The sequence below is a fragment of the Rhineura floridana genome, chromosome 10, assembly GCF_030035675.1.
Source record: "Rhineura floridana isolate rRhiFlo1 chromosome 10, rRhiFlo1.hap2, whole genome shotgun sequence".
Classification (NCBI taxonomy): domain Eukaryota; kingdom Metazoa; phylum Chordata; class Lepidosauria; order Squamata; family Rhineuridae; genus Rhineura; species Rhineura floridana.
Window position 1 is genome coordinate 21,522,512 of NC_084489.1, and position 15,977 is coordinate 21,538,488.

Here is a 15,977-nt window from a genome sequence, read left to right on the forward strand (position 1 = left end):
TTTTGAATGTTTTTAAATATCCGTCTTTTAACTGTTTTTGTCAATAATTTTATTGTTTTAGTTCCTTCTGTAAACTGCTTTGAGATTTTTTACAATAAAGTGGTATACAAATGTTGTAAATAAAATACATAAATAAATTTTGGAGTCCCTGTGGCCCTTGGGTCTCTTTCCACTTTTAGAAACAAAGGAATCTGCCTTATACTGACTCAGGCCATTTGGTACCATCTAGCTCAGTACTGATCACATGGACTCGCATTGGCTTTCCTGGATTCCAGGCAACAGTCTTTTCCAGAAATTGAATTTTGGACCTTTGCATGCAAAGCCTGTGCCCTACAACTCTTCCCCTGTTTAAAAAAGTACCTTTTAAAATTGTTCTTTTCAATTCACTAATGACTGCACATCATGCCTAGGGCAGATCCACACCATTAATTTAAAGTACATTCAAGACATATTTGAAGCACATGAATCCCACCCCAGAATCATGGGAACGGTAGTTTGTTAAGGGTGGTGGGAGCTATAACTGTGAAAGGAAAACTACACTTCCTAGGATTCTTTAGGGGAAGTCATGCGCTTTAAATGTGAGTTGGATGTGCTTTAAATATATTGTGTGGATCTACTTCATAAACTTTGCCTGCCTGGGCTACTCACCATCTCTCAGCTTATCTGTCTCTCAGGATGAAAACAACAGAAGGGAACCATGACCACTCCAAGGAAGGACACACTTAAAATGTAGAGGAAATCTACAACCATAGTGTGAAATCAAATACTTATTGGGACACAGTATGAAGAAATATTTATATAAGAATGACTGTTAAAAATGTTTATTATTTACACAACCTGTAAAGATATTTATAGTGCAATCCTATGTTTGTTTACTCAGAAGCAAGTCCCAATATATTCAGTGGGGCTTACTCAAACAGGGAAGTGTGCACAGAACTGCACTCAAATGATAAGGAACTTCATTCACCCAACCCAACATTCAGAATCATGCCACTTTAAGCTGTTTTGCAACTGTTTATCCTTGTTTTTATGGTTACTGGATTTTAAAGGGATTTATTTCTTATTGTGAGCTGCCTTGGTTTTCAATCACCAACCTTACCTCACAGGGTTGTTGGAAAGACTCCATATACACACACACTGCAGATACATACACCCCATATAATAGTTTGTCAAACCAGTTGGTCATTGCAGAACATTTTTTTAAAAATCAGTATGTTTCCTAGATAATAAAAACCATGATACCTAAGTAAGGCCTGCCTAATTGCTTAAAAAAATAGGATTGGAGGGGGAGAGAAAGATTTACAACACAAACACAATTCTTTGCTATGTCCACTCAAAAGTCCCATTAATTTACAACACAATCCTAACCATGGCTACTCAAAAGTAAGTCCTACTGAATTCAATAGGGCTTACTCCAGATATGTGGGATTAGCATTGCAGCTTTCCTCCCAGAAATGCATGTATTGGATTACAGCTTCATATTGGGAAGGTTTTCAAAACAGTGTCCTCTTCAACAGCCCAGGAAAATGTAAACTTGTTTGACACCTGCACACACGACAGAAAAAAACTGAAAGCTATATATTTACTCAATTTATGAGATTTTCAAATAAGTAGGAAAAAACAACCACTTTCTGGTGTTGCAGTGGAGTCTAGGTACTGCCTGGAGGTCAACAAATCACAACCCTGACTTCACTTATTGGCTACAAACCTGAAAGGGCAGGGCTACAGCAGCCAGCAACAGAAGTTGCAGCTGACGTTTTGGTGTATATCTCATGAACCAGACCACCTAGAAACTTTTTTTAAAATAAAATTAAAGCTGAGAGTGTGGAGATTAAGATTCCTCGCCCACAGACCTGGAGAGGACCCCCCCCCCAAATCCAGAGTCTGTGGGTGAAAACCGGAGACCTGGCAATCCTAGCAAGGTGTGCTTGCTCAGAAAGTACATACATGTGCTTAGTGTGGAAAGTCAACTACAGTTCCTCTTGCATTTAACAATGGAATAACAATCGCTTCTACATGCAAAAAATAAATAGTCTGGAACCACTTTGTTATCTTTGCAGTTTTGACTAAATATAAAGTGGGGTCTATTTGTGAGATTAAAAGAAAAGCCTCAATTACAGTGAGAAACATTTGTTCCATGGGCAAAATTACACCCCCAGGCTGGCCAATTTGCCCATGTGGCAGTTTTTGGCCAGCCACACTCATACAACTTCATATACACAACAAATAAAGCCATGGCTGCCAAGGACCAAATGGGAGCAGATGAAGGTGCTCCTGTTTGTTCCTTTGTAGTGGGGCATACTTTTGGCAGTGTTTAAATTTGGTGCCAAATGCAGACCCTGCTGAAATTGGTTCCACTTAGAAGACCCCTGGTCCTATTCCTTCCAAAAGCACTGAACTAAAACAAAAAGTCTTTCAAGAGAATAAGGAATATTGTTTTTAGCATCTATGCAGAAACAGAAGCAAACACAATATTCTATATGAGACAAGAACCTACTTAATACATTTCACACACTCCAATTGTACCTACCTAGAAAAAGTGTTGTCAAATACAAGTATGTAGACCCCAGCGTTTCTGACTTTCACCTGTCCTCTGATGGTTTCCTTATGAGAGTTGCAGCGGATCATAGGAATAAGAACCTGCAAAAGATACACCAGAGCCATATTTGCCTGCAGGAACTTTGCCATGGTCAACTGAGTAAAGCTCGCTTTAAAAGGCATGCTTTAAACCAATTAATAACTGATTACATTTATATATGGCAGCCATTTGGAAAAGGAAGTATTTTGAGGTTCGAGTGGAGGAAAAGTTTCGTAGAGCTTTTACAGCAGATACAAGCACAGGTTTTCACTATAATAATAAACTGAAAGTGAGAGGAAAAGTGCAGCAGTAAAAGGGGAATCAGCAAGGATTGAGATCTTTGTGCACCAGTTGCTCTTTTGGACTGTGTTGTGGGTTGATCCTGCTTATAGAAGGGAACAGCTCAGCCCCCTTAAAGCACGAGTTACCAGCACAGTGCTTGTGGGTGCACTTGCATCTTCAGCAGGCTTCCATGGTGCCCACAGGCTCCTATCCCCTATGAAATTAGGCTGGAAAGTAGCCTTCTATAATTACAGCAGAGGAGAGGCAATTTGCAGGGGGTGGGAAGGGAAGGAGTAGCCCTTGCCCTGGGCTCCTGCTGGGAGGAAGGGCAGGATATAAATCAAATAATAACATAAATAATAATAAATACACCCTTTATTTGGCGGTGGGAGGGAGAGTGATCTTCCTGGAGATTGCTGCTGGGGAAGGGAGATTAATTCTTGGCTCTCTAGCTGCACTCTCAGGAAGATCACTCCCCTCCCCCCCAATTAGACTTGAAATCCACACACACACTGGTAATCTGGGAGGTTCTTCTGGGAGTTCAACAGCCTCAGGCACAATGGGCTCCCTATCTTCAGCAGTCAGCTCTCTGAGCTCTGACCCAGCTCCCCATCCGGTACCCCAAGAGACTCCAACGTTTGTGTCCAGATCACTACTGGATACAGGGGTCATTAGTTTGGGTTCTCCTTTCATTGTTGGAGACTGTCCCTTTAATACAGTGTAGTGGCCCCCTCCTAAGCCTTTGTTCTCTCCCCAGCCTTTCCGGCTTGCCACCGGGGTTGTAAGCCCCAGCTCCTGCTCTGCGCCTCTCCCTTGCCTCAAGCCTGCTTCTTGTGATAAGGATCCTCTGCTTATATCCTTTTCCCCGTCCTCCACCTTTCACCACTCTGTTTCTTGCTTTGGGTTCTCCTCCGCTTTCTTCCTCCCTCAGACCTTCCTGCCTTTTTGTCCTCCACACACCCAGGTTCCTACTCCCTTTGCCCAGGACCTGCCTCAGACACATGCATCAACAGCTTCCTATTTCTCATGCTGACTGCTGCATCTTGAGGCTTTCCATCCCATGCCGTTCCACTGCTCTGCTTCAAGAAACACTCAGTTCCCAGTCGGGCTTATGAAGGGATGATCTCCCAACAGCCACATACAAATATATTAAATAAACATCTTCCCTCAAATGTTCCCACTGTTAAAAGAATTCATATACTGCCTTTCCCTTCAAGAAGGTGAATACCAAGGTGGTAAATGTTATGTATTTTGAAGTGTTTACTGTTAGCTGCTTTGGGCGCAGTTTATTGTGAAAAATGGCATTATAAATAAACTAAATTAACTATTTCCCAGGAAAACACATCTGATACTGAGAGAACACACTTGATTCTAGAAAGTGTTGTCTGTCTGGTGTTAACAGTAATATAAATTCCTATATTATGATCTACTGGGACTCTGATAGCTAACAGCAGTTTACTGTTGTCAGTCAAATGAATTTGTTTCATACATAGTTAAGTGCAATGCCAAAGCTACTTTCAGTGAAGGAAAACATCACTCCTATAAAGTGGTTGCCTTACTTTACATTGATCCAGAGGGGCTTCTTCTGATTCTTGGTATACCACGCTGAACGATATGCTCTTTGGGTCAGATGAAAATACCCAACTTATTGTAAGGCCGCTTTCCTCAACAGTGATAGTAATCATACTGTAAGTATTTGACTTAATGAACAGTTCTCTGCTAGCGTCTCCAAACTTTAGAATCTCCTCCACGGTTAGAGGCAGCTTTAGCCTGCAGAAAACAAAACAGCACTGTATCTGATAGATGATGCATATGACACAAGGAACATGGAAGGCTCTGAATGTATATATCACTGTTGTACACTCTTTCTTGCAGAAGAATTTTGTGCATTGTAAAAAAATCAAATTCATTTTACAAGATACAAATCAGAGTGAACCCATTTTCTCAGTGGGTCCCACATGACATACAAGGAAAACTCAGCTATTCCTCATGGTCTCTGTGCAGGAGGGATGGGGGAGAAATTAGGTTCAGTTCACAGTCAGAAACTACCTAATTCAGACTTTCCAAAACAATATGCGAATGAAAACACAGCCATCCTCCGACATTTGCATGTCTCTGAATTTTTCAGTGCAGTTCTCGAGCTAAGTAACGTGTACAGAAATGATATTGGTGAAAATATTTAAAAATGCATAATATTGGGGGAAATTGCTTTGTAAAAATGTGACTTATGCAAAAGTGCATATTAAAATGTATATATTAGGAGAAAGTCGCAGTAAAATGGTGCTGAATTTTCATGAGGACTTTTTTAAAAACAAGAATCGCAAACTGAAGATTGGAAAAATGAGAAATTGAGAGAAAACAAAATGGACAGATTCACCTATTCCTGCTGCAAAAAGGTAAAGGTGTCCCCGCACTTATAGTGCGAGTCGTTTCCGACTCTTAGAGTGCCGTCTTGCGACGTTTACTAGGCAGACGTATATGGAGTGGGATTGCCAGTTCCTTCCCCAGCCTTTCTTTACCCCCCAGCGTATGCCGGGTACTCATTTTACTGACCACGGATGGATGGAAGGCTGAGTGGACCTCGACCCCTTTTACCGGAGATTTGACTTCCTCCTTCCACTGGAATCGAACTCCGGCCATGAGCAGAGCTTCAGCTGCGTTACCGCCGCTTACCACTCTGCGCCACGTACACAAATAGGATCTGTGCCTCCGCACAGCAGCATTCAGAAACATCTAGAGTTTGCAGAGCCTTTGGCCCCTGCTCCTCCCATGCTTCTGAATGGCTCAGGGGAGGGGCCAACACTCTCTCCTCAGTTTCTTTTTGGGAGCAAAAGGGAACTCTCTTAAGAGCTTCAGATTTGTTCCACCTAAGAAATTCATTAATAGGCAAAAAAACTTTGTGGTTTAAGAATGTACCTATAGCCAATGGTGGATTGGACTTTCACAGTACAATCCATTTCCTGTGTAGCTTAGAAGAATTTGGTAACATGTGCCTCTGAAAGGGGGAGAGGGAGGGCGGATTGGGTGGGTAGGCACTGGGCAGAGGGAAAGCCCCATTCCTTTTCAAAGGAAAACACTGTTAACAGTATCTTTATTTTGAGGGTTTCCTCCCACCTTTTTATTCTACAGCAAACACATGCAGTCTCCATGTGTTTAAACTACAGCTGACCCTGATTAGCCAAGCCAAACAGCTGTTATTCTGGTTGTTAGGACACTGATAGTTGGTTCTCACGGAGCATGCTCTGTGCTATGATAAACTCCAATGTTAATTTTCTAAACTTAATTAAAAATCAGCCATGCGTTTTTTTTAATTTTTAAACTACAGAAGGTGAACATCAGAATATGGGGCAAAGTCAGTAATATGATCACAGGTGCTCTATGAACTTGGCTGATTTTTAATTATTTTCACCAAATTATGAGACCACTGACAGAAAAAAGTCCACCAGAGTTCTGGATTTTTCACTCCTGTTTTAGACTTTAAACTGGATTCTTTCTGAGTGCTTTGTGTATCACTATAAAAATTTAAAGGGTTGCAAAGCAAGTTTTTCTGAGTTCAGGACTGTATTCAGGATTTTGTTTTGAAATGAATTTATGGGAAGCAGCAGAATGGCATGGGGGTTATTTTCAATCTAACATGGTGGAATGTGAAAAATTCATTCTGGCTATGATATATAGCTACTCTTGTGGCTGTATAATTTTCCCTGAGATTATATGATTCATGTCTCCATTGGCTTTTTCTTCAAAAAGAGAATGGCGTTCCCGCCTTGCGCAGGGGCATGTTTGCCACCACCCCATTGCTGAGAAGACTCAGGAAGGCTCCCGAAGGTTTTGAATTGGTCAGGTGGGGCATTTTGACCAATTAGGTGAGGGATTGAGCAGCTACAAATAGTCTGCTACTCCCTAAAACGTGCCTTTTTGCCTTGCGGCACACTGTGAAAACACTCCATGACTGTTTGGCTTGCACCTTGTGATGTTCCTTTATATGAATGTAATGTAAATATGGTAAGTACAGGTTTATTATAGGAAATATGGTAAGTGGAGTGAGTGAGAAGGGGGAGTACACGGGCTGTAGAATGCTGGATGATGATTGACTGTGTGTTTGAATGGCTGAAGGTATAAATGAGAGGATGACAGTTGAGTCGTGGTGGGTGTTAAACGGTGGGTGTTAAACGGTGGGTGTTAAACGGTGGGTGTTGGACAGGGTGGTTGTTGGATAGGGTGGTTGTTGGACAGGGTGGTTGTTGGACAGGGAGATTGTTGGACAGGGAGGTTGATGTGGAGAGTAAGAGGTGGCTGTTGAGAGATTGGATTGGGAGTTCTGAGGCAAATAGTAGGAATTAGGAACATAAGAGAAACATATATGAAACCATATCCTTGTCAATGAAATCTATAAGTAATCTTGTTATTCTTAGTGTTATCAATAAATATTTTCTTGGTTTACTTAAAGCCTGATTCCTCAGCTGGGGTGCACAGACCAGGGGGGAGGCAGAGTAACCAAGGCTGAAGAAGAAATAGTATTGAATGGTGGCAGCGGTGAAGGAAGATATATTTTATCAACATCCAATACCACAGAGCAACCCAGAGCTGTGAGCTTCATAGGCAAGAGGCTTCAGGGGGGTTGGGAATTACCTATGCACACAGACACAAGGTATCACAATAACCAGGAAGAGACTAAGGCACAATCTAGAGGTTATATTGGATACACAGAGTGTTGGGTAGTGTGGCCTAGCAGGGGGATCTTTTGAGATCTGTGCTAGAGCAGAGAGAGGTAAAAATAAACACGACGTTCCTGACTGCTGGTAGCCACAAGTGAGAGCGACACAGGTGGTGCCAGGGAAGGACGTCACACATCTCTCCTAGATCCTCCTGCTCATCATGACTAATTTCTATTTCTGAGTTGTCCTTGGTGACTGTATTTTCTCGAAGCGGTTTCCTGCCTTTCAACCCGTGTGTTCCCTCGCGCCTGCCAGTCCCAATAGTTGTTCAGGCGTGTGCAGGAGCGTGTGTGTGTGGGGTTTCCCCTTTGTCCTTCCCCACGTCTCAGCTGGGGGGCAGGGGTTGGGTCAGCTTTCCTCCCTGCCCGCCGGCCCTATAGCACAACGCCAATCCGTGCCTCTCCTACTGTTCTTTTGCTGGCTTGCAATGCAGCGCCGAGCCGCAGCTGCTCTCCTAACATTTGAAACATCAGGGCACAATGTCTGTTGTGGATCTGTGGAGTGTCCACGTGGGACCGGCTTGCGCATCAGGGTGAATGCCTGTATGGCGAGGCCAGGATGCGGAGGTTGGAACCACATACCTGACTCCAACAGCAAGGAGGGATAAGTTTTCCCACATCCTTGACTGGGGAGTTACAGTCCGATGTGACTGACTTGCCTCCTGGATTGGAGGGTCTATACCCTCCCAGATAGGTTGAGCCTCACCTGCTCAAAGTACTTGATATGCAATTAATTGGCTGATTTGAATTTGATTGATTATGTGGTATATTTTAATAAATATAACATTACTCCATATATGTGTCACGAGTCTTCTTTGGTGTGGTGGCAAAGAAATAGAAGGTAAATGGGGACTACATACATAGTTGGTGCCATTGTCACTCAGAAGTATTCCTTGCAAAAAATTGCCTCAGTGTCCTGCCTGCCTTTCCTCCTCCCATCAGCAGTCCATCATTGTTTTTCCAGAAATCTGCTAGGGTTCAGAACACTAATCTTTCCATGCACTCTTGCGTAGTTTCAGCCAACCATGTCAAGGCTGGGTCTCAAATTATGTGCCTCTTTTGGTTTGGGCATTTATTGGTTCTAAGCCAATACCTTCACTGAATTGATGCCTCCATATGCCCAGCCCAGCTCAGCCCAGTCCTGTCCCAGTCTCAGTGCTATTGTTACAGCTTCCAAGCATATTGCCCCAGATCCAACATCCATCCAAGACACAAGTATAGTTTGATTGGGTATGGTTCTGGACCATCAGGTGTGTCTTGCAACACCTGCCTTGGTTGCCACACTGGTCTTAACCATAGTTTGTTGACTATCTGGCCCTAAGGACTGTCAGTCTATGCCTCGGCTTGGACCATTCGGCCCTCATAATCAGGTTCAAAAATGTTCAGTTCTTGCAACAACACCAACTGATGCCAGTGTGGCAGATAATGCAATCTATATGGTTTTGTTATGTCATTTAATGTTCTTGCTGTTGTTTCAATATGTTTCATAAGGCCAGTTGCCAGGGGTAAACAGGGAATAAGTAGAATTGTAACAAGTGAGGGTTCTGGGCAGTCTTGGCAACTCTTACTGAGGGAATTGGAATGTTGCGAGAGTGACAGTTGGTTGGAGGGCAGTTAAGCCAGCAGGGGGAGAAGAAGAGAAGTGAGTTGAATTACTGAGGGGAAGAAACTGCTGTGGTGAGTTTGTGAAGAACATCTGCTAACGGCAGATTGTGCTCAAGGTCTTAAAGTGGCTGTGGAGAAGACTGAACAGAACAGCAACATGGGACAGAACAGTTGTTAAGAGCAGGGGATCTGGCAGCCTGCAACACCAAGGAGCAGCGTGGCAGTGTTGCCTCAGAAGACCACCCAGGCTACACCATGGCATCAAAAGGGGCTTGACAAGGAAAAAGAGACTGCAGTGCTGGTTCCTCTCTTTTTCAGAATATTGCTTTGTAAGGTGTTTATATGCTGGGAAAGGTATCCCTTCCTTCATTTATAATGAATAACCAAGGTATTTTATGTAGGCTTTCAAACACCCTCCCCAGATTGCAAACTTGGGAGTGTGAGCTTCCCTCTGGGACTCCAAGGAGGCATGAGGCTGATGGCGACACCAGCCTTGGTAACTGGAGGGCTTCCTGAAGTACAGAGTCTTGGTACCAAACTCTAGCCTCAGTACCTGTAGCAACAGCCACAAAACCCAATGGAGCCCTGCGTACATATGCAGGACACAAATGCAGGCTTTAAGCTAAAATACTGTGTAAACCTACTTGAGAGTAAACCCCAAGAACGCAATAAAACTGACTTCTGAGCAGAATGTACAGGATTACACTGTTGACCTTTAAAAACTGCTAGAGACTAAGCAATGGATTTTGCTTACATCAGTTCTTCTGACTTCAGCAAGCATATCTCTGCATCTTGGGCCATTTGCAAGTCGTCAGCCTCATCAAAAGTTGATGAACTATAGGTGCTGTTTCTGCGGCAAAGGGAAAAGGAGATCATTAAACATTTTTCAGATGGTACATAGCAATCTTAATGTTTGTTTATTTAAAATATTTATGCCCAGCTTCACATTTGCAACAGATTACAATAAATATTTTTAAAGTACAAAATCAAGATGATTAAGCATGTATCCAATGACAAACCTACAAACAAGAAAATGGCACAAGCCGAGTCTATGAGCAACAGGCTGAAGTGGCCCAGCAGGGACAGATGTCACCATGCACCTTGCAGTTGCATCGCTGCAGCTTCTGGGATGGGTGAGGTGGAGGGTTGGTCAGAGCTGTGCAGGCACACCTGCATAGTACCACCCGCTTCACCTCTCTTCCTCCTAGGAAGCAACAGTGACATCACTGCTGGGAGGCCAGATGCACTACTCCACCCCTCCCTTTCAGCCACTCCTGGCAACAAGGCCCTAGGCAATCAATTTTCAGTTATCAATTGCCCTCTAGAAGAGCCACTTTTTTTGCCATAAAGCAAAAGGTGAGCAGTGATCATGGAAAGCTGGGCCTCTCTAGGGAGGAAATTCCAGAGCTCCAAAATACATTCAGCTATCAGAGGCACCACATACTCCTATGGATTTAATTGAATGTAAAGGCTTTTTTAAGTTGACCGAGACACCTTTTTATAGAAAGGTTGGTTAGAACTCTTACAGCGCAATCCTATACATCATGTCTACTGAAAAGTAGGTCCCACTGCATTCAATGCACTTTACTCCCACGTGTACAGGATTGCAGCCCCAATACAACAACAAAAGTATCTTTATTAGCTTGACTATAGGGTTGACTAGTTTCTTTGGATCCAATTTTTGCTGGTATTTTTAAAAAATGTGTTATTTTACTATAAAAAGAAGAAAAATAATGAAACCAGCAATTAAAACCTCCCACCCGCAGGGGGAAGAGAAACTGACTTTTGGGGCAATTTAGAGAGGCTACGTAAGAGGCAAATCACAGGCTATTCATCAATAATTGCCTCAGCTTGGATCAACAGAAAACAGTAATGGTGTGAACTTGCAAAGAGGAAGAGTTCAGCTGAACAAGGCAGGAATCCAAAAAAGTCTTAATAGAGCTTTGCCTGTCCATGCTGGAGAAGCTGGTGCGTCAATTCCAATTTATCAGAGACAAAAAATAGCTCCAAACCAGATATAAAAAAATACAGGAGAATTACACAGAAAACACTGGAATGCAATGGACTACTGACAACATTGCATGAATGCTGTATAAAAAGTGAGTGAACAAAGGGTGGCAATTATAGAGAAAAGGAGCTAGCTAATGTGGACATACCCTTGTTACAGTAATGCAAATTTGCTTCTTAATTAACACCACTAAAAAAGGTAAAGGTGTCCCCGCATTGTAGTGCGAGTTGTTTCTGACTCTTAGGGTGATGTCTTGCAATGTTTGCTAGGCAGACCATATATATGTGGGGGGGGGGATTGCCAGTTCCGTCCCCGGCCTTTCTTTACCCCCCAGCATATGCCAGGTACTCATTTTACTGACCACGGATGGATGGAAGGCTGAGTGGACCTCGACCCCTTTTACCGGAGATTCGACTTCCTCCTTCCGTTGGAATAGAACTCCGGCCATGAGCAGAGCTTTTGGCTGCATTACCGCCGCTTACCACTCTGCGCCACGGAGGATCTTAACACTACTAAAGTGGACCCAAAAACACACAAGTCAATCCGCTTCAATAGATTTTAACTCATTTTACTTCAAAAGAAGTTAGCCATAGCATAACTACATGGCAGTGGATCACTAAGGTGCTCTAGTTTGCATAGTTTCTCACAACTTGTTTTCTCAGAAGGCCAGTTTGGCACTTCTGGGTTTTTTCCTTGTTTCTTCTGAGCTAGTTTGTGTTATGTGACACCAATTGTGGCTCTCCAGCATGTCTCCATTGTGTCCCTAAGTGTTTGGGGATGAGTATCTTCCCATCACAATTTATGCTTGCTGCAACATACGCCAAACACTGGTGTATTTTTTTTGGTACCGTGGAAAGTATCTGCCCTCATATGGCTGCCTAACCCATACATTTAGCCTGTGCACAAAAAAACTTTAATCCAAAGCATCAATGAGGAGACACTTAGGATCTAGGCTTTTTGGTTATATCAAGAAATAGAGGTGTTTCAAGAGAGTCAGTGTATCACTTTATATAGTTGTCAGTACAGTGCTTTCAAGTGCTCAGAGTGCTTCACAAAGATCATCTAGTTGCAATCCTACAACAGCCATGTAAAGCAGTGACTGACAACCTTTCTGGCCCCATGGGTGCACATGCAAACTAGAGAAACTGTTATAGCCACTACACAACTGCCACAACCAAGCACACACCACAACTTATTCTGCTGGCTACAAAATGCTGCTTTCAAGCCTAATTCTGGTGATGGTGGGGAAGGGGGCTCCGTGGGCACCAGAGCAGACCTCTATAGCTGCATGTGTACCTGTGGGCATCATGTTGGTGACTCATCATGAAAAATAAGTCAGTATTATCCCTCATATTCAGTGGCGATTGGTGGAATTGCAGCTAAGGATGGGGGGCAGGGGCTGAGGGCCAAGCTAGATGATACAGTATGTTAACTCCATTTTATTTATTTTTTGATTGATTGATTGTACTTATATACCGCCCCATAACCGAAGCTCTCTGGGCGGTTTACAGTAACTAAAAACATTAAAACAAATATACAAATTTAAAAACACATCTTTTAAAAACAATTTAAAACACAATTAAAAAATTTAAAACATCTGTGCCTTCAAGGGTAGAATTTTTTAAAACACAAATTGCTAGTGTGAGGGCCTGATCCAGAGCAGGATACTAGAATGTGGACAGGAGGGTTTTAATCCTTTGCTTCCCACTATGGTCCTAATCTGGATCACACATATCTCCTATGCTAACAATTTGTATAGGAAAAAACTCTCATTGATTGGGAGATTATTGCAGGATACAGCAGTCGTGACAGCAGCTAATTATTGTATGGTTTGGTTCTGAGACAGTAGCTTGTCTAAGATCACCTAGTCAGTTCACAGCAGAGGCAAGATTCAAATTGGAACAGTTACACAGATGTGTCACGAACTACTAAGAACTGCCTCACATAGTGAGACATATACCTGCAGCCTTCCATGAGAGAACCTTCCAGATCTGACCTGGCTCCAACCACCCAGGCTAACCATTGGCACCTCCTGGGTAGGAAGGTGTATAAAGGATTTTATTTTTCAGCTGAGCCTGTAGTAACTGTGCTGTAGTATGTCTTAAGTTTCTCAGCTTGGTCTTTGGGTCTGACTCCTTGCTTGCTCTGTAATCATATTGCTCTTTCGCCCTGACTCACTCCAGATTGCAACTCATGCCCCAGCCCTGATAGATGGAGAAGGGGTTTAACCCTTTCTTCCACAGAATGGTCACAGAACAAAAATTGTTTTCCTAACCCCCCCCCATCCCAGCTGTTATTTGCTCCAGGACAGAAACTCCAGTGTGAATCCAGTGCGTCTTGCCCGTATTTTTTTTTGGGGGGGAAGAAACTGCACAGTCTTCCACAACCTGGACATTTGTGTGGCAAGCCTGGTTCACAAGGGAGGCTATCTGCATTGTCAAAGGGGGGGGCTTAAACTGCTCCTCTAGAACTTTTAAGGGCAGAGGCACAATCAATGTCCCACCAATCTCCTCTGCAAAATTTGAACTTTTTCTTAATATTCTCTGAATGTGCAAATATTCAGTGAAATATATGAAACTGAACATCAGCCTCTGATATCTGGAAATTCTGCAGTAGGAGTCAACATTTGACTGTACTGGACAGGTAGTTTACAGTTCTCTTACATTGTCCCCAGTACGTGACATGTAGATGTCATGTCAATATTTGATCACATTTGAAGCTGACATACAGCAGCAATCAATATTTGGCAATATTTTGCCCCTCCCTCTGCCCTAATCAGTTCACCTGTATTATGCACTCATACTGTCCTTAATGCTGACACAACTTTTAGGAAATGAACACTGACAAGGCATTCTAGGGATGTTAACACCCTTCAGTCAACTTCACACACATCTACTAATCTAAACTAGCAGTTTCAAATGTCAAGACTAACCAACTGAGAAGAACGTATAATAATCATTTTAGTCTGTGGGGTTTTGTGGTTTTTACATTCTTTACTAAACAAAAGTTAAGTCAGCACTGTGGTTTATTTTAGGCCTAATTCTCCCTGAGGAAGTAAGCATGTGTCTGGGCTTAGTCATTTCAGATTTCTTGTAGAGGCTGGCATAACTGAACGCTCTTCTATGCAAAAATAAGTTCTGCACAAAATAGAAAACTTGCATGAGTTGGATAAAACTGTTCCTCCTGATGCAGTATAGCCTTGGAGAGTTTTTACGCAGAAGTACAGGAAGAAATTGATCACACACCAAAACAAGATGTGCTAATAATCATGGGGGATGGGAATGCAAAGGTAGGGAACAGAGGAAAACTAGGAATTGTGGGGAAATGGGGCTTAGAAGGAAAATTGAGGCTTTAAACTTAGTTGTTAGAGAACCACAAGAACTATGGATTGAAGTCAGAGACATTATCAGGGAAGAATGCAAAAAGACAATACCTCTAGTTTAAAAGAGAGAAAGACCTCACTGGATGTCTGACAAAACTCTTAAAATGGTTAAAGAAAGAAGGAAGGTAGAAAGCAAAAGGAGATAGAAGCCTAAATGCAATAATACAGCAGTTAGTATTAAGAGAACTATTACAATAGTTATTGTATAGAAATAGAAAACAAAAAAGGTAGAACAAGAACTCTATTCGAAAAGATTAGAGAAATTAAAGGGAAATTCAATCCAAGAGTAGGGATGTTGAATAATCAACAGGAGAATACACTGACTGACCAAGATGAAATAAAAGGAAGATGGAAGCAATACACTGAAGAACTATATAAAAGAGATGCAAGGATAACAGATTCATTCAGAGGAACTGTATGATGAAGAACCAGAAATTTTAGAAAGTGAGGTAAAAGCTGCTCTTAAAATACTTGAAAGAAACTATCACCAGGAACAGATGGCATACCAATAGAGTTGCTACAAGTTACTGAGAATGTACAAATTCTAACAAAAATTTGTCAACAAATGGAAAACTAAACGATGGCCCACAGACTGGAAGCGTTCAATATACATCCCAATTACAAAGGAAGGGGATCCCAGGGAATGCAGTAATTATCAAACTACTGCGTTAATATCCCATGCAAGTAAAGTAATGCTCAAGATTCTACAATAAAGGCTCTTACCATATATGGAGCGAGAAATGCCAGACATCCAGGCTGGATTTAGAAAGGGAAGAGGCACCAGAGATCATATTGCAAACATATGCTAGATGATGGAACGGACCAAGGAATTTCAGAAGAAAATCACCCTGATAGATCACAGCAAAGCCTTTGATTGTGTAGATCATGAAAACCTATGGGATGCTTTAAAAGAAATAGGGGTGCCACAGCATCTGATTGTCCTGATCTGCAACCTATACTCTGGACAAGAGGCTACTGTAAGGACAGAATATGGAGAAACTGGTTCCCCATCGGAAAGGGTATGAGACAGGGGTGTATTTTATTACCCTTTTTGTTTAATCTCTATGCAGAATATATCATACGGAAAGCGGGAATAGACCAAGATGAAGGAGGTGTGAAAACTGGAGGGAAAAATATAAATTTAAGTTGCGCAGACGATACCATACTACTAGCAGAAACCAGTAATGATTTGAAACAAATGCTGATGAAAGTTAAAGAGAAAAGTACAGTAGGGCCCCACTTCTCGGCATTCCGCTAATACAGCGCCAGCGGGGCAATCAGCTTCGGGGGGACTGGAGCTCCCTGCACTCCAGCTGATTGTGCAGGAGGAGGGGAAGATCAGCTGTAGTGTGCTACAGCTGATATTCTCCTCTTCTGACGCGATCAGACTCTCCCGCTCGAGCTGATC

General features: G+C 42.5%; 1 protein-coding gene across 3 annotated transcripts in view; it reads right to left on the minus strand.

The window, feature by feature from the left end:
* Positions 1-15,977, minus strand: part of FYCO1 (FYVE and coiled-coil domain autophagy adaptor 1) — a 98,218-nt gene that overhangs the window by 10,633 nt on the left and 71,608 nt on the right. For all 3 annotated transcript variants that reach the window (XM_061586020.1, XM_061586021.1, XM_061586019.1), the window contains exons 15-17: positions 9,934-10,029; positions 4,420-4,630; positions 2,531-2,640 (exon numbers count right to left, since the gene is read on the minus strand). In XM_061586020.1, the coding sequence (XP_061442004.1) occupies positions 2,531-2,640; positions 4,420-4,630; positions 9,934-10,029 (417 nt within the window). The remainder of the gene's footprint in view (positions 1-2,530; positions 2,641-4,419; positions 4,631-9,933; positions 10,030-15,977) is intronic.